This window comes from Lissotriton helveticus, chromosome 7, assembly GCF_964261635.1.
Source record: "Lissotriton helveticus chromosome 7, aLisHel1.1, whole genome shotgun sequence".
Classification (NCBI taxonomy): Eukaryota; Metazoa; Chordata; class Amphibia; order Caudata; family Salamandridae; genus Lissotriton; species Lissotriton helveticus.
The window spans coordinates 102,671,810-102,697,257 of NC_136068.1; the positions used below are offsets into that span (position 1 = coordinate 102,671,810).

At 45.8% G+C, this 25,448-nt stretch overlaps 1 protein-coding gene across 4 annotated transcripts in view; it reads left to right on the top strand.

The window, feature by feature from the left end:
- Positions 1–1,933: 1,933 nt before the first annotated feature.
- The window catches only part of TCFL5 (transcription factor like 5), a 591,288-nt gene continuing 567,773 nt past the window's right edge, over positions 1,934–25,448 (top strand). For 3 of the 4 annotated variants that reach the window (XM_078651625.1, XM_078651627.1, XM_078651628.1), the window contains exons 1-2: positions 1,934–3,930; positions 7,384–7,570. In XM_078651625.1, coding sequence (XP_078507751.1) covers positions 3,209–3,930; positions 7,384–7,570 — 909 coding nt within the window. In that variant the 5' untranslated portion in view covers positions 1,934–3,208. The remainder of the gene's footprint in view (positions 3,931–7,383; positions 7,571–25,448) is intronic. The other variant, XM_078651626.1, reaches the window with a different exon arrangement.

The window sequence follows — 25,448 nt, forward strand, 5'->3', positions numbered from 1 at the left end:
CACTGGATTCAAGCTAGCCTGACTGATTATGGCTGTTAGCCCAAAACCGGTTCCAGGATGCTCGTTTCCGGTCCAGGGAGGACATGGCTTGGCAGTTCGGACTGGACTGTTCCCGTGAAGCACAGGTTCAAGACTGATTTGCATACAGATGTGTCTGAACTGGGGTGGCGAAGTGAGCTAAAGAAAAATGATGGATTCAACCCAGATCTGTGACTGGGGGTGAGTGTCTGAAAAGTTTCAGCGCTCCATCCATCATCTCCTTGTGTTTGCTCTACTTAAGTATCATGTCAGGGCCTTTGCAGAATATTAAAATGTAAAGAGATTGCTGGTATTTTCCTCTAGGAAAGGTGGCAACCATATCTGCAATGCAAGTCAATGTAGAAATTAAATTCCTGCAATCTTTTTTCTAAGTCTCCATTTTAGCAGTTTTCAAATCTAGTCTGTCTATGTAAATCAACTGGAATGTGAACACATGCATTAAAGCAGAGCTTAAGTGAGAGGATGTGACCTCAGAGAATTAACCATAGTCTGGCCCATCCAATAGACCAGAGTTCTTCATATTGTGCATTCCCAGGGGGGCGCAAACTGCTCAACAAGTAATTGTACATGAAGATGGCATGGAAGTGCAACTTAGCACGTCTTCATTTAATACAGTCCTTGAAGTGGTTAAAAAACAGGCACTGGGAGTCTCAAAATGTAAAAGAAAGCATTTCCATCCGATTAGCTTAACTTGCATTTCTTTTTCATTTAAGGTTGGTTTCCATATTATTTTATATGCAGGTAATTGAAAGTGGAAAAACAAGACACTTACAGAATATTTTGTTTCTTTTAGCCATGTGGAGGCAGGGTCAAAATGTGGCTAAAAAGAACAAAATATTCTTCTAGTGTTTTCTTTTTCACTTTCAGGTAATCACATTTAAAATAATTCCCAAAACTATAAACGAAAAGTAAGTGCAAGTTAAGCTGGTCAGATAGAAATATATTCTTTTACGTTATGAAATTTCATTTGGGTAATGTGACCACTGCAGATGTGAGGAATAGTGACCTGTGTATTTATAGTTCTACAATCCATGCCTGGAGCAGAAAGCACTGTGAATACGCAAGTCATCGTTTTAAAATTGCATTATACACAGTATTGTATTGTAATTGTATTGTATTGTAATTTATATAGTGCTTACTACCCCTGACGAGGGGTTGAAGTGCTTTTTCGGCGAGTAGCACACTACTCCGGGACCCATAGAGGATTAGAGAGCTGCAAAATGATTTGATGTTTTAAGATAAAACAAGTGCTTTCAACATATATTTTAGTAACAGGTAAACTATACTTAGTGCAAACATTTGTCTATTAAAAGTACACTTTCTAGAACTTAGCTTAAAACACTCTGACATTAAGTATCAAAAAGAACTAGATAAAGGAGCTCACCTCTCCCACTCTTCCTTCTCTTGTCAGACATTTTTGGAAGGGGTCCTAACTTCAAAACATGTTGTTTATGGAGGGCTCAGAGCAAAAAGTGGAAAGCCCTCTGCAATAGACAAATTTCATGCAAACATTCCAACAGACTTGATTCAGGCGCAAGACTCATGATTTTAGAAGCCAAAAATGACTTTATTTCAGCTGCCCCCTCCCCAAATTGTCTCTACTTCAAAATGTCAATGGGGAAAATACATACCAATTGTTTTAAAAATCTCCCATTTGTCTGCTCTAAAATGCTGGCGTGCATGTTAAAGGTCCGCTACGTAGGAAATGCTAACCGGTGCATTCGCTACAGACATACAAAGTAATGCATTGGCAGCCTGTCGCAAAAGTCACTATGACGCGAGCACCTGCACGAGGTCACGTCGAATATCGCGTGGCCGCACATTCCCCCTCAAACCGTTGGTCCGCCTACCACCCTGTCCTGTGACGTCATTAAGATTGGCGCGGAACACTAAATATGAGGCGCGCGCCGGAAGTGTCCCTCGAAGACAGAACTAGTGACCGCGAGCGCCGGTTGACTTTCCATTAGTAACCGTCGTCCGGGGTACACTCGGAGAGTCAGCACTCCGGCTGCCGCCACCGGAAGAAACGACTTCCAGCAGCTGCCGGAACCTTGTATTCTCTGTGGACTGAAAGGGGGAACGTATCGGCTGTATCCTGGATTGGACCTACGATAGACGTTGCTCCACCGGAGTCGTGGACCCCTGTTGTGCACAATCTGTCTTGTTCAGCGGCCTGTGCGTCACCGCGCAGCTCCCCTGCCACCGGGTTCATTTGACGCGAGCTGCGTACCCCAAATTCCTCACACGCTGGCAGTGGGGAATTGCCCAGAGCGAATCGGGCATAGTGTTTTTGGGATATATACATTCGTATTTGCCGTCCATTCTAAAATGGCGACAGTACCTGTCAGCTGAGGCGGCGGAAATCACTTCTTGTCGCTCCCAAGGGGCGTAGTTCGGCGCTAGACTCCTAGTAGTTGGCCTTTGTGCACCATCGGGGTATGCATGTGCCTCCCCTTAAACCCACCTTTATGTCTCTGCCGGGAAAGAGGGTTCCAAAGAAACAGGCTGTCTGCATGTGTGGCGTGTAGGTGTGGTATTGTGGCATGTGCCTTCAATGGTTTCACATGTAGCCAGGCTTCCAAGTGCATAGCTGCCTCATTCTTTTTTATAGGAACTCGTGAGTGTTTGCCTCAAAGACTAGCACTTTAAGTCTAGAAAGTTTCGTTCCTCATTCGACCCTTTAGGCTCCACTGGCCTCTATGGAGCTCTTAATGGTAGGTTTCAAAGTACCCTTAGTACCTATCTCTATCAATTACCCAAGCTCTTAGTACAGTATCAAACTCTTCTGTCCTAGATCCCCAGCCTATTGGTTTTATCTTTCCTACCAATATCAATGCCCCTGCTATCTTATATTAATAAGCTAACAGACTCTCACGATTTGGACCCCCCAAGCATGATTGCGTTACCCCCATGTACTCTGATAACCTCCAGCCTATGGTAGATCACGTCCATCAATCCTCTCTCTGAGTTCATTAGTTAGTAAATAAAACAGGTTATTTGACTTTAGATCACTTGTTCAGTATTGTGTGCGATCTGGTTTGCAATGATTATTTTCTGTCTCACATCTTAGGTGGTCTTCAAATTTCGTGGCTAAGGAGATGGGTGGTGTGTGCTAAACCTTGTTTGAGCCCCTGAACAGACCCGTGAATACTAATTCTCTGACTAAGGAATGTCGTCCACAGCTCAGACAGAGCCAAAGTCCTCTACACCAAGGACTGCCCTTTCAGATTCTGAGGTTCCCAGTGAGGCACCCTTTGCCATTGAGCAGGGTCTTAGCTTCACCACCACAGATCTCAACTTGGTGGAAATGACGGAAATTGAGTACACCCAGCTCCAGCATATCCTTTACTCTCACATGGAGGCCCAAGCCAATGAGGGGGAGGTGGAGACTAGGCTCAACTCTGCATTCTTTTCCACAAGTAACCCCACACACTTACCCCATTACCAGCCATCCAGTAATTCCAATCCAGCAAGCTACCAAACTAGCAATTCTGCTAGCCAGGCAATTCACCCAGTCATCTGTCAATCAACCGTGGCACCAGAAGGTAACGTCATGGCTTCAAACCAGTGTATGGGACACATAGATTTCCAGGAGCTTCGAATGATGCTGCTTAGTGAATCTAATTTACCTTTAAATTCTGCCAGTCAGGGAGAGAAAACACCTAATACTGGCTCTGGAGATGCCACTGTGCACAATGTCATTAGAGTGAAACATACTGACAGCACTTGCAGGTTAAATAAAGAGAACATAATCAGTGAAAATCAATCTTCAGCTCCAGAGGCTAGAACCAAATCTGCAGTTCGTGTTCGTTTGGAGGACCGATTCAACAGCATCCAGTCAGAAATTCCCAGATGCCAAGAATCCCAGGAGTCAGGCGTCACCCTTAGCAAGTGTGTTTACCTCCTCTTTTACTAAAAAAAGGCAAAACAGTAAAAAAGTGATTTTCCATTTTTGCAGAACTGCAAATCACGAAATGCAAATGTATTCACAGGTTCATGTTCTTTGATTTTACTATATGATGCTTGATTTTTATGCTTGTGTAATTCGTATTCGGTAAGATGTTTTCGTCCTTGTTTTTCCAATAATATCACCCAGAAAGTTCATCCACAACTCACCTTTTCAAAATGCTTATTCAGAAAAGTGGGTTAAGATTGAACAAAAGAGATGTTTTTTTGTTATGGTTTTAACAGCTGGTCCTATTGACCTTTTATATTATTGTAAGCAAAAAACACTTTTCAGATTTAATACCCGTTTTTTCAACCCCTAATGTTAGTTAAAGGTGTGCCTATACCAATCACTGCTGAACCCAAATGTGAAAAATGTGCGTGTTGGATTTTGACATTTGATTTTCACATTTGTTACTCTATCTGGTGTACTAAACAAGGGAAACGCCTGGGTAAATGGACTAATGGTATCTGGCTTACTACAGTCTAATTAGCAATTGTAACTTGTCTATCTTCCAAAGTTGTAAGCACATTTTACCCACACCTAGAATTCATATGGTTACGGTGTCCAAAAATATACGGTTGCAGATGTGCCGATGAGCATTTAGCTTACTTTTTGTACCCGTGAATGGGTTTTGTAATGACTCATCTAGGTTCATCCAACCACTCGTTTTGCTCAAAGATAAATTGCTTTCAAAGGTCTTAGGCATGATGTAATAACACGAGGTTAATTTGCAGTTCTCAATTTACTCCTATATTAATTCAGGGAATGAGCCTCTAGAACTATGTGAATAAGCTCCTCCTTAAATTAGAGGGTAGTGAGAGGTACAGCGCCTTTTCATTAATGTTTGCATAGTGGCTTTCAGCATAATGTAGAAATAGTTGATTTTGTCTGTTTTTCGGAATGTTATTATTTAGAAAAATTCTATTGCCCAAATTAATGTAAAATATTTGAGCAGTGTTCCTCATACACACTCAAGAAATATATATATTTTCTTGCACTTAGCAAACTTGATCTGATTTACTCAAATAAGCAATTATACTGTTGAGTTAGATCTGTTCACAAGTTATACACACCCTTTATTAGTATTTTCTAAACTTCCTCTCCAAACACACGTAACTAAAAATTGATGTAATGAACTGGAGTAAGTTTATGTGATTTACTGAAAACACATAGTTTGCTTGTCTTCCTAGCCCAACAATAAAACTTGATATATTGTGTAAAATACACCATTTTAGGCTTAGTAAGGAAGACACATTTTTAAAATTTCATAAATTGTTTTCTCTTACTTGAAACTTGATATATTCATAACTTCTCTGTTTTCCTTCACTCCCTCGTGAAAGTTGTGTTTATCAGTGCTTCTTCCTCCACCTTGATCATTCTGTTGCAATTTAGATCTTCAAACTGGTGATGGGCAATCTATTTATAACTGTAAATACCCACTAATTCACACCACACGTGTATAGAATTTCCCTGATACAACTGACCCACCCCTGGGAAAGACCACACATTTAACTTAAGCGAAAGCTTAAAAGTTCATCAGTTGTGCACACTCAAGTGGGTTGTGCACTGTTATTTCAGTTACTTAGGCCAGTTCTTTCACTTATGTAATTATAGTATAAATTATGGAAGACTACGTTATACCTATTTACTAGCGTAATATTTTGATAAGCCTTAAAATGGGATCCATATTCATAAAAATAAGTACTCCTTTCCCTTTAGTAATGGTTCCTGTGGAATCCTGCTGGCATGTCTAGTTTCCGTTTTTTCAGCTCATGGATTTTCTTCCCGATCTTATGAGAGCCAGAGCACCTTTGCTGTGTTTGTCTGTTTCTGTATGAAAACTGAATCTTGCGAGCCAGATTAGCCAGACTTGCCTCTGCCCATTAATACTTTTAGCGCTCATCTAAAATTAAATGAACCGTGGAAATAGCTGACTGTCAAATTGCATCTGGTTCATTATTCCCACACCCAAATTTCTCAGGTGTGGGCACGCTGGGACCAGTTTTACCCGCTGGAAATTCCAACCGGTAAAATCACATGTGAAACAGGTTACAAGCAAACCTGGATATGGTGCTCATCCACCTTACCAAACTGACGACCTTACTGGTAAACTGCTCCCTTTTTTGACCTTCGAAGAGCAGGTGGAAAATGAAATTGTAATTTGATCTAGGAAACCTAGGTAGGCACAGGTATTCCCCACTCTGTGGGGGTCAACTTGTAATTGGCCAGTACTGACACAGTGCCTCTGTTAACAGCTTGCAATTTACACCTCATGTGTACCGTGCAACTCTTAGTAAGTCCCATAATGATTCGAAGGGTGTGGTACCCACTACCTGTAAGAGGTTTGCTGAACCTTCACTGGTGAAGTTGGAAGGTCGCAATGCACCTGGTCACCTTTTGTAACATCTCAGTAGGATTATCTACACCCTCTAACATGTGGTCTGGGTACCCTTGGAGGTCAGCAACTGCTTAGAAAATTAAATAATATTAACAGATTAATAGGTTGTATATATATATAAAGAAGCAAAATGTAACACTGAAACTTTTAAAAGTAACACAAATGTGAAGGAATTAAATATTGAATGCTAAAAATTAAGCTGGTTTTCTTAGATTGATTTGTGGGTGCAATGCAAGTGCATCAAACTGATTATACTGTGGATGTTGGAGCGGCCTAAATTGAATTTAGAAAAGCTCTAACCTCATTAAAATCTAGATTTTTTCAATATTGTTTTTGGATTCAACTATGTAATCATTTTTGTATTTGGTGAATGCTTGTTTCTGTATTTTTGTGTACTATTTTGTGGTTCAGATCACTGAAATTGCTTTAACCGTGGGAGCGGGGAGTTGTTGGATTCCATTAATGACTCAGTGGGAGTCCTCAGATTTCAAAAATGATTCACCAGATTCGATAAAGACTCACCACAGGATAAGAACCACTGCTACAAAGCACCCACCCACCAGTGGTTCATGAAGGAAATCCCCAGTTATGAACTTCAAACGGAATTGTAACTGCAGGGCACAGTGTGTGCCAAGACACCTCTTAATTGGCGAACGCTGTGCTGTACAAATTCCCAGTAACATAACCTACAATGCAAATTTTTATTTTGCTTACCTTCATTTATTGGTCACGGAAGATGACTGATAATTTGAATGCTTGTTAGCTGGTTTACTTGTTTTTTATTACTTGTAGGAAAAATGTTACATAGGTGAAATAGAAGATAGCTAATAATAAGATGCACTGTTTTGACCAATTACCTTTTGGGATAATATAAATAGACTATGAGACCCAGAGGTAATTTGTTAACTAATGTAGTCCGCTTATATTTTAATATGCTGAATAGGGCACCAATCATTTGCACTTTTACCTGAAGTCCTTGTGTTTCTTTATTTTGTAGTTTGGTTACTCTTATTCGTCATCCATCCGAGCTCATGGGTGGTCCTCTTCATCAGCAGCAGAACAAATGTACAACATTAGTGAAAAACAAAGCTGCTGCTTCGGCAACTACAGCCCTGCAGTTTACATATCCATTATTTAATGCAAATACCTGTACCACTGGAACTGGTAATCTTTCGCAGACACAGGTATGTAAAGATAGTTGTTATAAAGAAGTAGCTATTTCCACATTCACGACATTTCTTTGCAATTTGTGAGTGGATGGCAGACAAGAGAAAAAGTGCCATTTTATGATTTTGCCCATTTCAAAAATCTAAACTTTCATAATGATATAAAGCTTTTTCCATTGGGCCGTGAGAGCAAGGGCATTACACCACCTGCTTTATTTAGGGTGGACAGTGTGATGGCCTTTTTTTCTTTTCGTAATCACCAGGACAGAAACAATAATAATAAATAACACCCCATACTCTGAGCGAAAACTCCCAGGGCTTGGGGGTTTTATTATTAATTTGTTTTCAAAAAGAAATGATCACTTTAGGGGTCTGTTTTTGAAAAACAAAAAATGTTAAAAGCTTGGAGGGCGGCAATAAAACCGACGGGTGAGATCCATCACATTAATGGGAACTGGCATGACAGCACTTACTTTCAAGTGCAGAGATGACCCCTGATCTGGAGGGCATCTCTACATTTGGCGGACCACAGTCTGGCAGGCTGGTGGAGGTAGTACCATGTGCCAAATACGAAATCAGGTCATCTCATAGGTGATAGATGGATACATAGTAGAGCTTTTGAGGTGTTCTGAGGCTATTAAGGGACAATTTGTTTGAGCATTCAGTATTAATTGCAGCAATAAAATCAAATGCAATTCTAGATTACATAAAAAGACATACTGATGTAAAAGCAAGTTTCAGTATGATTGTGTTTCGCTGTGCATTTTTCTCCCTGAGAGATGAGGGAACTTCAGTACGACATTTAAGTGTTGAAAAATGAGTCATAGTGCACTGGACGAGGCCCTCCGATCATATTGAGTCTATGGGTTGTTGATGCTGTATCCTTGATTCTTCTCCATCCACCCCACCATCACCTGCTCAAAGAAGATGGATCCAAAGTTCAAGGCTAGTTTTGGAGGCCAAGACATAATGTCTGGTGATTTCTGGAGCGAAGAGGAGCTGGCTGTGATCAGGGGTACTAATAGAATTAGTTGCTTTTATATTGGGACTGATGCAGGGTGCCACTTCTTGCCATCATTTTGCCATTGATGTCCCATATGCAAAGAGTTACTACCTTTAGTGTACCAGTGCCAGCATTTTGCTGTGAATGCCCCTTATTCTAAGAATCTTGAGAAAATGTCTACCCACATTTTCCATGGATTTCTCTTATTCCAATAATTACGTCCAATGTCAACATTTATTTTGCCACAGGTGTCCTGTATGCCAGGAATTTCCTGTAGTGTGCCAGTGCCAGCATTTTGCCTTGCACCCCCCTTATAACAAGAATTGCCTCCACTGTACCAGCGTTAGCATTTTGCCATGGGTTCCACTTTTGGTAAGCATTTTGTCCAGTGTGCATGCACCGGTATTTTACCTTAGATGTTCAATATGCCAGGAATTAGGTCTAATGTGCCTGTGTCAACATTTTGCAAGGGTAGCTCCAGTATGCAAGCATTATCCATAGATACCTCCATAGACCAGGGATTGAAACACACACACTCACAATCATGCTCACTTTCATTCACTGTTTCTCACTGACTTTCACTTATCCTTCCTTACACTCACCTCCTCAGACTTCCAAACACTGCTACACAATTCTCTGCATTCGCATTCATTCTTGCCCAGTCTCACTAATCCTCACTTATTCATTCTTGCTTACAGTTACACTCTTATTTATTCTGTCACTCCTCTGTCACTCACTCTCACACACATGCACATGTTCTCTCTCACACCTACACACACATTCATGCTTCTATTCACTCACACTCATTGTCAGTCACGCTAGCACTGCCTCACTCTCATTCATTCTCTTCATTCTCACCCAGTCACTCTCACACTCAAATTCACTTCCTCACCCTCGAAGATAAACACCTTTCGTATCTCACCATGACAGAGGAACAGTCTGTTCGTCATCATTGAAGAAGAATCACATCTAAGCCCCATGAAAATGTAACTTTTTTTTTTTTTACAGAAAAAAATAGGAGTGCCCTCTTGGCTGCTGACTGATTAATTTAGGGTCTCGGGAAGTGTGATACAATCTCACACATCCTCAAAGAACTCTGCCGGCTACCTCCACCAGCCCTCATCTCTATCTAAGTCTTCTGCCCCATCTACAAAGCACAAACTCTTCCATATGTGGCAAGAACATCAATACCTCTGGTGGGCTTTGCTACACTTCAGCAGGAACATCAGGCTTGAGAAAAAAACATGACAATCCATTTCTTGTTATGCTGCTAAGATCTGGAAGTCCTCTCTGTCTGGACCAGGCAACTCCCAGGCTGCTTCTCGGGAAGGGACTGAAAGACCCTCCTCTTTAATGAACTCCTCATCCATTAGTAATTCTTCCAGTGTCTTTCTCTTCCACTCTTTCCCTACATTTGTACAGCACTAAACTGCTTTGTAGCTAGATTTATGTTATGAATAACTCCACCGATATAAATGCATACTTACAAAGAATTGATAATTCTCTAATTCTCATCACCTTAAGCAGAGTATTGTTGCACATTTCTGATCCAAAGTCCTGAAAAGGGTTGACATTCCACTGCCTTCACTACCTCACATGAATAATAGGGGAGAAACAGAATTCAGAATGCATTTACTTTATAAAAATCATGCAAATCATGTTTCTAGTGGTTTTGTTTTCATTCAGTAATATACATCTTAGTTTAAAAAAAATAGCGTCTTCAGCCCTTTTTGTCTCTCTCATGCTTTGTGTCTTTTGCTGTTTTAATATAGTACATCTTTCTGCAAATACTTGGTCTCTTGACGTGTAATGGGGTGGTTTAGTGCACCTAGTTGTGCCATGGTGTGTTTTTCCAAATAAGTGTCTCTTTGAGCTTGAGGTTGTTTCACTGTCTATTGGAGTTGTTTCTTGCCTGGAGTTCATTTCACGACCTAGAATCTCGCTAGCCATAGCCACGCAAATGGTTTGTGTTTCCAAGTACCTGAGCTTTTATGCTGACTCCAATTTATTTGTAGTGAACTCTGGTCTAATGTCCTATGCTTGTGTCTTGAAATTTCTATCTTGTCATTCGTTAGGCTTATCCTGTCACAATATCACAGATCCTTGTATCTAGCTCTCTTGAGTTCCCCTTCATCCGCTACATGCTACATCTAACAAACAAAGGGCCAGGTGAACAGATCTGTTGTGTGATTGTAAAATCACACAGGGTTTGTGACTGCAAAGTGAAAGTGCAGCCGGGCGGGCTAAGCAACAAAGGAAACTGGTCGGCACAGGCTCAATGGCATCCGTCCTTGTAGGGGCAGCTTGCCTTTGAATTAGCCCACTAGCTCCTTCCCCAGCTATCCTGTTACAGGAGAGGAAGACTCCTCCCAGCAAATGGATCCTTGGTTTTCAGTTCCTGTGTATACTTGACACCCAATTCACAAGGCAGGCCTGGCAGCTGTAAGCTGTTGGGCCAACCAGAAAAGGGTACCAGTGGCCTTATAAGCTACTTAGAAAAGTAAAGATACTAAAGCTATTTTTCGGAAAGTTATGTTAAGTCCGACTATGGCAATATGATGGATTTAATTTAACTGTTATTTTGACATGGGCTCTACAAGGAATTGAATGTCAAAAGGGTCGGTTTGACAGTTCGAATTTGACAGTGCTTGAGCTGTCATGTTTTCTTTTGCCACCGCAGTGGTGCACAATAAACTCACTAGCTTCCCTTAATGACCATTTCCCCCACAGGCCCTGGGTACCCTGAGTACCATATATTAGGGACTTCTAGCTAAGTTAAGCTTTTCAATTAGGATTTCGAATCGGCACACCTTTTACTAGGGACGTCCACATATGTTAACATTGACAAACCAGGATTAGCCCAATTTGTACCCACTGGTACACACTTTTAGGAGTCAAAGCACATACACTGTGCACAAGACATCTACATCCCAGTGTGCCGAGTCATTACACATGTGTGGTCTAGTCCGTGCTTTTGTTTAGTGTTAAGTTGGCGTTCTAATGAGTATCATACAGGCAGGAGCGCTGAATTTTGTGGAGTGTTGTTTTGAAGTGTTGGGCTATAATGATGTGTTGTGTATGGTAATGAGAAGGGATTTGTTATGAGTATTATATGGGATAGTGTTAACCCCTTCCGTGCTCATGACTGCTCCACGCCGTCATGAGTCACGGTAGGGGTGTCCTCATGACGGCGTGGAACCGTCATGCCGCTGCCGCTCCTTCCACATGGCACTAATTACCTGCCAGTGCGGGCGAATTAATGAGCGGGCGGGATGACGGCACCACGCCGTCATGAGCACACGCCGCCCGTGACTCATGACTGCGTGGAGCCAGCCCTTAGCTCCCCCGCACCGGGGAGGAATTTGCTGCGCAGGGAAAGGGTTAAAGAGGAATGATGATTATCGGACTAGTGGGCGGGGGGAGGGAATACGCAAAGTTGTGAGATTGATCGTTACTTGTTTTTGTAAGACAATGATATGACCATACACAGGAATGTAAGACTGATACAGGTAGTTGCAACGGTACCGACTTGCTGATAATTTGAGACGATAACAGACAAGTTGCATAAGTACCGAAATGTAAATTATGCCGTGAAGTATTGCATGTTTCCTTGAATGTAAGCGAATCCAGGTTGATACAGAAATTTATATACAATAGCGTAAGATGTATGTCGTAAATACTCGGCAATACCGCAGTCCTGTAAGTATCATGAAAATTAATAAAACCAATAAAACTTTGTTTAAAAAAAAAAAGAGGAATGATGATCTATGACTATGATGTGTTGCTGTGGCGTCTGGTGGGGGTAGTCGGTCATAGAACTGTTCCGTTGGTGCAGTACACTGTGTTGTGTAGTACCTAAAAATACATAGGATCTGCGCGTTTAGACAACATAAACTAAGGGATTGGTGTCCAGACTGATTCCAGACACCTCCAAAGGATATGTTAGCCTTCAGACCAACTAGCTCCACAGTGCCACCATAAGCCCCTTAACTTTACCAAGGAGCATTTAGTTTCTGGCAGCTATCGAACATGCTCGCAGGCAGGTTGCTCCACACGGCCGCCAGCTGCCTCGTGTCCTGCTTGCTGCCGCCCGCTGGTTCCCGCCGTTTCCCGATCCTTTCCTGCCGCTGCGTTCCTGCGGCCCAGCCCCCATGCTCCCTATTGGCCACCCCGCTCCTGCCTCCCAGCTGCTCCTCCCTCCCTATCCCCCTCTTAAAGGGGCCGTGCAGTGGCATAGGAGAGACCTTTGACCCTGCTCGCAGGCAGGTCGCTCCCCACGCCACCACACGGCCGCCAGCTGCCTCGTGTCCTGCTTGCTGCTGCCCGCTGGTTCCCGATCCTTTCCTGCTGCTGCGTCCCTGCAGCCCCGCCCCCCTGCTCCCCATTGGCCACCCCGCTCCCAGCTGCTCCTCCCTCCCTATCCCCCTCTTATGGTGGCCGCGCAGCGGGCGTGCCGCTAGCGCGCCGAAGGCAAGCCTGTCTGCGCCTGGACCGCACCCAGCGCTAGAACCCCTGGACCCCGCGAACGCCACAACACCAGACTCCGCTAAGACGCCAGCACCCTCAATGCAGGCCGAAACCACACCTGCTTCCAAGCCGCCCCGAAACGGACTCACGGACCTTTCTCCTGCCACACTTGCAGCTTCACCTGCGACAGAACCACCAAACCCCCAAGGACAGGACCCAACCACCTCCGCTGCATACTCCTCAACACCCGCTCCGCACGCAAACACGCAGTCGAGCTCTGGGATCTGCTCGACACCTCCGCCCCAGACGTGGCCTTCCTGACTGAGACCTGGTGGAACATCTCCTCGGCGCCCGACATCGCCATAGCCATCCCGGACGGCTACAAGATCACCCGCAGGGATCGCGCCAACGGAATCGGAAGAGGAATAGCCATCGTCCACAAGTCCACCCTCAAGGTCGACACCCTCAACACCGCTGAACACCTGCACTTCCGCATCCACACCGACCCCAACACAACCCTCAGAGGAACACTCATCTACAGACCACCCGGACCCCGAGCTCAATTCAGCTACATCCTACTCGGGGACCTGAATTTCCACCTCGAGAACAACAATGACGCCAACTCCGCCACCCTGATCGACAACCTCGCCAACCTCAGCCTCAGACAACTCGTCACCGCACCCACCCACGCTGCCGGCCACTCGCTGGACCCCATCTTCTCCACAGGCACCCACGTCGCCTTCGACCACACCACCGACCTCCACTGGACCGACCACCACTGCATCCATTTCACCTTCAACAAACCAACCACACACCACCGCACCCAACAGCTACCTCGCCGCTGCTGGAGCAAAGTCACCGAAGACCAGCTGATCACCACCCTTGCCGGAAACTGGAGAAGATATGGCTCCACAAACGCACTCTGGACAACCACGCAGCCCACAAGGACTCCACCCGCAGACATCACCACCTCATCAGATTAGCCAAGAGATCCTCCTTCAAAGACCGCCAGGACAACAACGCACACGACAGCAAAGAGCTCTTCAGCATCGTAAAGGAACCCTCGAACCCCAGCACCAATGCCAACGACATACCGCCCTCACAAGAACTGTGCGACTCACTAGCCATCTTCTTCCACCGCAAGATCGCTGACATCCATGACCGCTTCAACACCATGACCGTGCCGACTACGCCAGGCCCCACCTCCCCTGTGAACACCACCAGCGCCAACCTGACCTCCTGGTCCAACGACAACGAGACACGCAAGGTCATGAACTCCATCCACTCAGGATCTCCGTCAGACCCGTGCCCACACCACGTATTCAACAAAGCTGCCATCGCACCCGAACTACGGAAGGTCATCAACATCTCCTTTGAAACAGCGACAGTCCCGGAAAGCTGGAAACACGCCGAAATCAACGCCCTCCTCAAGAAGCCCAAGGTGGACCCCAAGGACCTCAAGAACTTCCGGTCCATCTCCCTGCTCCCGTTCCCGGCGAAGGTCATCGAGAAAATCATCAACATGCAACTGGCCTGCGACCTGAAAGACAACAACATCTTACACCCGTCCCAGTCCGGATTCAGATGCAACCACAGCACAGAGACAGCCCTCATCGCTGCCACAGACGACATCAGGCGCCAACTAGACAACGGCGAAACATCAGCCCTCATCCTCCTGGACCTGTCGGCCGCCTTCGACACGGTCTGCCATCGCACTCTAAAGACACGCCTCCTAGAAGCCAGAATCCAAGAGAAGGCCCTTGACTGGACCACGTCCTTCCTCTCCGGCAGAGCCCAGAGCATCCGCCTCCCGCCCTTCTGATCCGAGGCCAACAACATCATCTGCAGCGTCCCCCAGGGCTCATCCCTCAGCCCGACGCTGTTCAACATCTACATGGCCCCCCTCGCACAAGTGGCCCGCCAGCACGATCCCAGCATCATCTCCTACGCCGACGACACCCAGCTATTCCTCTCCCTCACCAAGGACCCGCACACCGACAAAACCAACCTCCACGAGGGAATGAAGGCCGTCGCCGACTGGATGAGGAACATCCGTCTGAAGCTGAACTCTGACAAGACGGAGGTACTCAACCTCGGACCCACCCCATCAGCCTGGGACGAGTCCTGGTGGCCGACCACACTGGGAACAGCACCGACACCCACCGAACATGCACGCAACCTGGGATTCATCCTCGACTTCTCCCTCTCCATGTCTAAACAGGTCGGCGCCGTCTCCTCCTCCTGCTACAAAACCCTCCGCGTGCTCCGCAGGATCTACAAGTGGATCCCGACCGAAACAAGAAGAACGGTGACACAGGCCCTCGTCAGCAGCAGACTGGACTATGGCAACGCACTCTACACAGGAATCCCGGGCAAACACCTACGACGACTACAACGCATCCAAAACGCCTCTGGCTGACTGATCGTCAACGTCCCCCACCGCAGCCACATCACTCCCCACCTGAGAGACCTACACTGGCTCCCCGTCGACAGGAGGATCACCTTCAAGCTCCTCACCCACGCACACAAAGCACTCCACAACGCTGGACCAGCCTACCTTAACAGCAGACTCGGCTTCTACACCCCCACCTGCCAGCTCCGCCAGCCTCGCCTCTGTCCCCCGCATCCAACGAACAACCTCCGGCGGCAGATCCTTCTCCTACCTCGCCACCAAGACCTGGAACACCCTCCCTACCCACCTACGGCAGACCCAGGACCTGCTCACCTTCAGAAGACTCTTCAAGACCTGGCTCTTCGAGCAGTAGCGGCACCCCCTCCCCTCAGCGCCTTGAGACCCTCACGGATAAGTAGCACGCTTTACAAGTACTCTGATTGATTGAGAACCCTTGACCCTTCAGGGATCATGGAGACAGTACAGTACTTTTCACTCAGTCAATCGTGCTCACTTAGTTTCGGAGAGATACACAGAATAAACGATGGAGACGTTTTCAATAAGCATTTATTGAACCAGCGTCATACTAGTATAAAACATGTTTACTGTGACAACCATTAGGCAGAAACAGAGGTATAAGATTACAAGCACCAACAGAAGAAATAAAAGGTAGAATCCAGCATGGTGCTAGAAATGTGAATATATGCAGGCAGATAAACATGACAGTAATCAAGCGTATACCTACAATGCTGACCCTACCTAAGTGTCCAGCCCTGCCAAGTACCCGCATCAAGTGTTAGACTAACGCATTTTAGTGTGGTGGTCCGCATCACTGCATTGAAATGCGAAGTCACGGGAGGAGGTGTGGCGCCGCGGCCAGGGCGACTGACGCTGGAATCTGGGGACCACGGTTCGATCCCCGGCTCCGGCGGCAGGTTAGCCCAGCACCATGTGACTCTGGGCAATAGCTCGCTTAATCTTCCCGACGGCCCCCAGCGCCTAGAGACCCTTACGGGTGATTGTGCGCTTTACAAATGTGGACTTTACTTTATTATAGGGATTGCGCCTGACCTGCGCCTCGGCTGTCTGTTAACCGCAGGACTGCTATTAAGTTCCTGACAGACTGAAACCGTCTCAACGCTGGTGGAGTGGCAGCGTGCCATAGCTTGCACGCTGCTTCCAGCCTGGGTCTTATTGGGGCTAGCTGAGCAGCAGTAGCTACATTGTAACAATTCTGACACCAGCCGCCTAGAATCTAATATAGGTGGGGTCAGGTGTCCTCCTGCCTTCCCGGTGGCGCGAGCTGGTGGCTGAAATTTTTCTGGAGGGAGGGCGGGGCACGCAGTAATACTTTTAAAATTAACTTGAAGCAGAGGCCTGCCGAAATGCGACTGACTGACTGGAAGGGTCCCAACCCCCGGCACGGACTGTGGCCAGCGGCCGCTGTGGAGCCCAGCAAACCACTGTGCTCCAGCTGCAGCTGAGAGGTCACAGTGTCTGAGAAGACTGCACAGGCCGGTGCAGGACGGGAAGGCCGCAGTGCACTTGCAGCAGGAATTGTTGCGGCCACGGGGTGGCCCGTAAACAAATTACTGCAAAGAGTATTGCAAAGTAAGTGTGCGTTGCAGTGCCCCCTGAAGTGTGTATTATTAATCTGTCCCTGCTAAATCTATTTGGCAATTGTATTGGTTTTAAATTAGCAATTGTAGTGCAGTCAATATAGCCCTGTTGAAAAAGTTCACGCATAGTACTTGACATGAGCCTGAAAGCGGCGTCACTTAGCAGAGCAGCATTGGATGCCTCTATGTGACAGCCTTGCTGTGGTGTGATCTGTGCATCCGAGGGAAGGGGAAGGCAGCGGACCGGGGTATAATTATACATGGGTGAATCGAGGAGTAATGTTGAATTAATGCTGCCTGCTGTGAGTGGCATGTGTGCCTCAGCTGCCTAGTGCTACGAGTCAGCTGTGTTGACTATCTTCATTTTTAAATTTAGGTCACCCATCTGTGCCGCTGCCTGCTGGGTGGGCAGGTATTGCGGAGAGCTTTCGGGGTAATCATGATTTTTTTTAGGGTTGATGAGACTCGTTTTTAGTAGACTGCAGCACCATGGCTGCTGGCTCACATTGACTGCCTGTGAGGCTTGCCCAATGCCTGTCTGTCTGTGGCAGAGTCAGCTGACTGTGTCACTTAATTTTTTGGGGCAGCTAACAAGGTGTTGTTGAGGAGCGTCAGCAATGACTACAACTGAAGATAGTAGGGAGAAGTGAGCGTAGAACGTGCCTGTTACAGTTTTAAAACTGGAGTTATTTGCCATGTTTTAGTTTGTTTATGTGCAATATTCCTTGTGTGCAGTATTGTGTTCCTATGTGTGACATTTCAGTACTTGAGTTGTACCACTTTCACAGTTAATAGAATAAAGCAGTTTTGTACATGCAACGTAGTTTATTTAAATAATCACCCATATGCAATGTGATGCTCTAGAATGGATGTTAAAACACCTGTGATGTTTATGGAAGATTTACACTGAATAATGCATAGGAACAGTGTCATGCCTTTCGCATAATCCAGTGGTTCCTAAACTTTATCGACCCACGGCTCCCTTGACCCATTGGCCATTGCCCTTCTCACCACTGTGATTTTTTGGGGAGGTTGGGGGGGATGTAAGCCCGGCCTAGGGAGTACTTGCATTTTTCTCCCTGCAAATAATTGGGATGAAGCTGATGAAGGTATTATAATTATATATGCAGGGTATTTTGTATTACTAAGGCGGTGCCTCTAATAAAATATTCCTAGTTACACTTCTTTGCCCATGCCAATTTTAGAGTATCCTCTCAAACTTTTTTTTATCCAACTTACAGTCCTAGAAAGCAACCCTATGCATGTAGGCCCCATTGCCAAATGTCAATACTTAATAATACTTAGTGTGTTTAATAAAAAGAACAACTGTACTTTCCTGATAACTTGCATTGGTGTAAAATGCATTTGGGAAAAAACAAAACTATTAACGACTCTAACAAAATAAATCAGGCATCTTCCGCTTACTTTGGGAGTGTTGGAACTTGGGGATCCAGTGAAATATATAGATCTCCCTCGACATGCCATTAATTAAGCACTACTTTTACAGCTTTAGGCATGTTACTTACAAATCATCGACATCATGCGTTTAAGTCTAATTATTTTAACTAAAACCAACAGACCCTTTAACATTAAATGCATTAAAGTGATTCGTGTGCGGCTCCCCTGGCTGGGTTTGGCTGCTCCCAAGGGAGCTATGGCATACAGTTTGGGAACCACTGGCATAATCACTCTGTAAAGCCTGTGTCCGCCTTTTTAACCTGCTTGATGCATACATGAGCGTGTTTAGATTTAAAAGTTTTGGCGTTCTAACACCACAGGGCCAGAGACCAGAAGAGCGTGCATCGAGTGACATGGGCTGCCTGTCATCAGTTCTGTGCATGCCCCTGTGCTAATCTGGGCTACCTCTGACTGGCTGTGAGGGAAAGAATACAATTGGAGCACAGGGAGATATGGTTTGACAGTCTGACTTCTGGTAACACGGTCAAACAGAGCATAACCTGATGCTTAGAGTCTTTCATAAATGCAGCTGTCCCTATGCTCTTCCTAGCTTCATCAGAGGCTGACAGGTGCATCCACAGTGCTCAGCAGGCTTCCTGGGCCACATTGGTACACTTTCTGACCCACACCTGCAACTGAGGCTTTGATTGTCAATTACATGTCCTCACCTTTGTTTCTCTCCTGCCTGTGGTCACATTACTATAAGCTGTCAAATTGCCATAATGACCGAGTCCTGTCTTTTCAGATTGCATTCTGGTACCAGTATTCCTACACCTATAATTTGATACCTATAAATATCATAATGCAAAGTAAAAATATAGACTGTATAAGCTAGTCACTTGCAGTCTGCAAGTCACTGTTGTGACTGAATAATTATCATAATTTATTAGCAGGCAGCTGAGACCATCTGCGCTGGGGCCTTCCACATCCTGATTGGTACAGTCTGGTCCCACAGTACCCTTCCAACTCTGGTGCTTTGCACTAATTTTAAGATCTTCTTAGTGTTTCTTGTTGTTCAAGTGGGTGTGATTTCTGATATTTATATGTTTTCCACATCTTTGTTTGATTTTGCTTGCGAGAAAGTTTCACTCATTGTCGTTGAATGTCACTTATAATTACAATGAAATTATGAAAATGTCACACATAAGCAATATGAAACCTTGGCAGCTGTGAGTGTCCCTAGCATGTATGTGGGTGTAATGCCAAGAATCCCCTAGGAAAGATCCAACCCCATTACTTGATGGGAGAGAACGAAGGACCCCGTCATGGTCTCGGGTTGGACACCCCACAAGGGATGTCAGACCACTGCATGCTGGAGCTTCTACATGCAGGGAACTCAGTGTCTTGTGTCAGCTTGGAAGCTTCTCTTCTGTCTATTTAGTGTTGGTATGATTCTTTTATACCATAAAGATAGCCTTGGGGTTCCTAACACAATTGATGTGTTTTTAGTACAATTATGTAAATGAGCCTAAATCAATACCTGCAGTTATGCAAAGTAGTTATTTAGCCCAAGAGTGAAGATGACTATTATACAGAGTATGTTAATCCTGTTATGTACGTCATGTGCATGGACTTTTCTAAAAATCCTCATGCATAATAAATTAGGCTAGTTTCAAGGAAACCGACTGACATTTATTCAGCACATAACTGGGTAAAAGGTCAGTGCTAGAACCGTTATTCAAGGCAAGGTAGGACAAATGTAGGTGAAAGGTCATTTAGCTATTTAGGCCTCTGTTGGGATACATAACAGTGTAGAAGATGGTGCAAGTTTGTTTGATAAGATGCCATGTAATGTAGCAGTTTGTAATGTCGGTACAGGGGGTTGTGTGATGGTATGATGTTATGTTGTGGATAGATGGGTGACTAAGGAAGCATGGTGTAGTGTGAATTCGAGAAGCTTGTGTTACTAGTGCTATGAGTGGTGCGACCGGGTCAGCTTTGATGTACTATTGTAGTGCGTGGTAGTAGGCGTTGGTAAACAACCAAATGTTGCATTGTTCTTCAAATGATACTCAGTGTGATGGTTTAGTATAGTGGCATAGTTAGAATTGTGGTGTGGCACTTATGTTTAATGTTTTTTTGGTGAAATATGGTGATATTGATCTTTAGTTGGACTGGTTGTAGTTATCATTCATGGTGCTCATTATTTACCGTGCAAGGGGTGTTGTTGTGTGGTATCTTGTATGGTCTATTCTCAGATTATCTGGATTACGTTAGTGATTATAGGGGCACATGAATCAAAAATTATTTACTTCACAAACGTGTTAATTAGCAGAATCAACCCGTTTGCGAACTCAAAAAATGCTTTTTAGATGCAGCAAACCCTAATTTGCGATTCACTAACTTTGTTACCGAATCGCAAAATGGGTTTGCAATTCTGTATTTGGAAGGGACGTGTTTAGGGCGTCCCTTCCAAATTCCGAATCCTAGTGATTTTTGCGAATCCTAGTGGGTCGCAAATTGCTATCTACTTCATTAATATTAATGAGTTAGAGCGATTTGCGACCCCCTAGGAATCGCTATCTGAAACTCTTGGAATTTCATGCATTGTAAATTGCGATTACCTTATTGCGATTCTCAGGAATTTGCAATTAGGTATTAACAATTTACAATTTTATTTTTGATGCATGTAGCCCATAGTGTGATATGTGAGCCTGTTTGGTGTGGCGTAGGGTTCCCATTGTGGCATGATGTGACGTGATGAGATGAGTTGTAGGTGTTTTGACGTGATAGGTAGGAATGGTGCACTACTTGAAGCACAGTCTGTGGAGAGGTCTGTGGAGATTAGGGGGCAGTGGCATATGATAAAAATGCGTCTAAAAATATGTTGTAACACGTTTCTGGAAGCTGTTAAACACATCTGTATAAAACTAATAAGAAAATAGAATGATCTAGTTAGTTCGACTGAAAATTATAGCTGAAGAGAATGCCTGTCTAGACTTTTTCCGGACCTGACACTTTTTGGCTATCTTTTCACCAACTAGCAATGCCATTATACCATCTGATGAAATTGTAAATACGTTATCAACGCCATTTACTGAAAAAGTGAGTAACATCAGAGCCGAGCTCCATATGAACATTAATATTTATGTTGGTGCTCCGCCTGCGGCGGCTGCCGGTGAAGGTCAGTGAGTATCTTCCTTTCCGCTCCCACTCCCCTCTGCTCCATCAGCCTCCCCACTCTACTCATGGTGCATCTTTCTGTGGTTACCTTCACTGTTCCAGCGTTTCCACAATATTTTTCCTCAGTATTGATTTTAAGTCTTACATGTACAAAGTAAATTTTGCTGTACCTTATTGTATAACCGTGCATGATGATTTGACACGGTGCAATCTTGTAACTTTGCTGGGCACATTTTTCAATAAAGGTTTTTGGAACCCCCCCCCCAAAAAAATATTTATGTTGGCAGTAACTCTGAAACGACAACCTGAACAACCTGATTTACATTTACTCTAAAAGTGGAGATGGGTACAGCTGTAAATAACATTTGTGGTGGGGCTTCATGTGCCACACGCATGCAAATGCGGCGCAGCCGCGTAAATAACTCACAGGACTCCGCACTCAGTCTCCGCGTGGTCCCGACTACCTTTGCCGGCCACGCCTACCTTTATTTAAACCAAGCGCGTTACGTCACGCGTTTGCGCTGACGTGCCCCTGACGGCGCGGGTAGACTGGAGCCCTACCCTGCGCCTCGGGACACTACATTCCTTCTAACCTTTATGTAGGAAGGTAGATCCCTGACTATGGTTGCCCCCAACTTTTTGCCTGGTGTTTTGCTGGTTTTCTGACTTAGTTGACCTGAGGCCCTGCTGTTCAGGACCTCAGGCCCACTGCTCTCTCTGTAAAATGGATTCCATGTACCTTAGGTACATATCTAAATTGGATACTGAGCCACCTTATCAGTCCCTGTAAAGTGTACCTTAGGTACCCAGGGCATAGGTGTACCCAGGGCCTACCAGGGGCTGCAGCATGTATTATGCCACCCCTGGCTGGCCAACCAAATCTGACACAACTGGCTGCTTGACAGCTGGGGCAAGGTGGTGTACTCACCCTTTGCTTTAGATATAGTATACCTATATCTAACCCTAAAATGGACACACAGATCTCCTATCAGTCACTCCTATGGCAGGCCTTAACAATCCTGAAGGCAGAGTGCTTGGAATCGTGTGAGATGGTGCCCTGGCATGAGCTGAGCCTGTCTGCGGCTTTCGGGATCTATCCCTTAGCCGTTTCCATGATATCGCATACCATATACTCTTAAGTGCATTATAATCCTCGCGGTTAAATGCCAACTCTGGTATCGCTTTATCAAAACATGTCGAGTAAGGTGTCATACGAATTGGAATACTAACCCCTCGCCAATTCTGGCGACGGGGTTAGCATTCCACCCTTCTAGAGGGACACGACATGCATGTAACCTATAACCCGGTTAAAAGTCAGACAGAGCCTTAGCATCCACAAAATGGATGCTGCCACCGAGACACAAGTCTGCCCTCCTGCTGCTGGGAGTCCTCCCAGAGCAGGAGATAAGGACAAAGGGTTTCCTGCCAGGGGCGGTGCCAGCACCGTCCCAGACAGGGTTTTGTGTATTGTAGGTAGGCAGGGCTTTAGAGGAAGGTGACTGCACGTGGCACCCCGGTGCTCACTGTGCATAGGCTGGCTGGAACCAGTTCCAGGGTCACTCCAGACCCTGTGCTGGGGAAAAGCCCGCCAAGGAAGTGGGTGTAACCACCCCCCTCCTAGTCCCACCCCTAGGGCAGGACTTAGTCGCGTGCCAGCCCCCTTTTACAGGATAAAGGTAGAGACTGGCCCCCTTCCAAATCAGATCATCTTTGAATCCTGAAACTACTTTCTGCGAAAGGAACTCAAGACTTCTTCCTAAGATTTCTCCCTTGTGACTAAGGAGTAGTCACCCTGCATCCGCAGGCACCATCTAAGAACACTGCGGTCTGCTGCAAGTCCTTCCTCCGGAATCCGACTGCCCAGCTCGACGAGAACCGGCTTCCCTGGCACCTCTGACCTCTACCCACCTCTACAGCCCAGCTGAGAACCGTGGGTGCGACGAGACCTCAAGGGACCGGCCATCTGCAAGACGGCACGACTTCTTTCCAGCAAGCCCGCCGAGTGAATTCCTGGTGAGTGCTTTGGGGTCCGAGAAGCCCCCACCCTGAGCAGCTCCAGCACCGAAGAGCAGCCCCCCAGCATCTCCACGATCTGCGTGGGGCCCTTCTGCTTTTTACTGCTCACCGCGTTGTTTGGCTACTAGCCCGCTGGCTTGTGGCCTTCCTGACGACGCCCGACGACATTTCTGCTGCTGGTCTGGTTGCTCCAGACTGGCCCTTGCTTCCCTCCATCGGAGAAGTACCCTGGGCCCTCCTGGTCCACTCAAGACGCCATTTTAGGTCCACCGCGTGGGCCTTGCATTTGCCAAGACTTGTTGCCCAATCCTGGGTCCAGCGACGTCGACAGCAAGAACCTTCGTGGGACAGCTCGCACCTCCATCCTGGTCGCCGACAACGCCTCCTGGTCCGAGAGACTGCAGAGCCCAGCAGCGCCCACTCACCTGACTGCGGTGACTTCGCCCGGTGCCATCCTGGTGCCCACTTAATCACTGGCTAGTGATTCAAGAACTTGGTCCCCTCTGCTTTCAGGTTTTCTTCTTCCTTGATCCAGGCTTGGATCCATCGAACTTTTCTTCACTGGTCGCCTGCCTGCAACTTCTTCCTTCCAGGCTCCTGGTCCGGCAACGAGATCCCCGACGTCTTTTCAGACCTATGCAGCTGCAGCCCCTGGGCTAGGTAACTTCGGCACTCCGGTGTCCCAGCATAGCCTCACTATCCAAGGGTCAGGATCCACTGTCATTTTCTCCCTACCAGGTCGGGTTCGCCCGTGAACACTAACTTTGTGAATTCTAGCTTCCATAGACTTTGTCCCGCATCCCGCGTGAGAGTGCACACTCTGCACCCGAGTCCCCTGGGCCTCCTAGTAGTAATCTAACGATTCCCTAGTCCAGTCCTAGCGATTCCAAAGCCTATTAGAACTGTTACTTACCTGCTAGTAATTCGCATTCCACTTTTAGAGTACATGGTTTTTCGTGCCCCTCGGGCATTTGTGTATAACGTGCTAACTTAAGTATTTTCGTAAGAGTTTTGTTGTGTGCTTAGCTCCCTGTCTCATAAAGAGCCAGGGTAGTCTTGTTATAAATAAATACACTGTTTATTTTCATAACAACTTGTGTGGTGTCCTTTCACTGGGTGTTCAAGGGGTAATGTGATGGTAAAACAGCTGGCTTAACACGCCCTCTAGAGTCTTAGCCTTAGACTGCTCGTATCCATGCTACTAGGATAGCTGGTCTATAAGGTTGACTTACAACCAATCATCAATAAGGGTTGTTTGGGCTGATATATAGTGATCACTAGAATAGTGAGCACTGCACATCAGGCCAACTTCTCACATTGGTGAGCAGCGGTTGGGATTTGAGCTTGCTGTTGTTTTACCACACATGCCCTAAGAATATCTTGTGAAAGATCACATAAGTACTAAAGGTACATATAACTTAGCTTAGAATACTCTGAGTTCTACTGAACCAGCTGTTGTAGCTCCTAGGGCCTAGCACACCCTAAACTACAACTCTAGCAAGGGATCAGTAGGCAAACATATAGTGTAGGTAAGTGCACCACTTACACCTCACTAGAAAAGCATGTCTACCCAGGGAGATTCTACTGAGACTCCCCTGGTCAGTGTTGACCCTCCACAGGTCACTTCAAGATATGCAGCTCTCAGTTTCCAGGAGATGAGACAGATCTGTGTCTCCAGAAAACTGAAGCAGGGGTCTAACCCCACCATTCCCTTTCTGATAGGTCTCTTAGAGACATATGATGCCAGAAAGCTTTCTCAGTTACATGAGAACATGCCAGCCTTAGAGGGAACCTCTGGGGATCCAGATCTCCCCAACA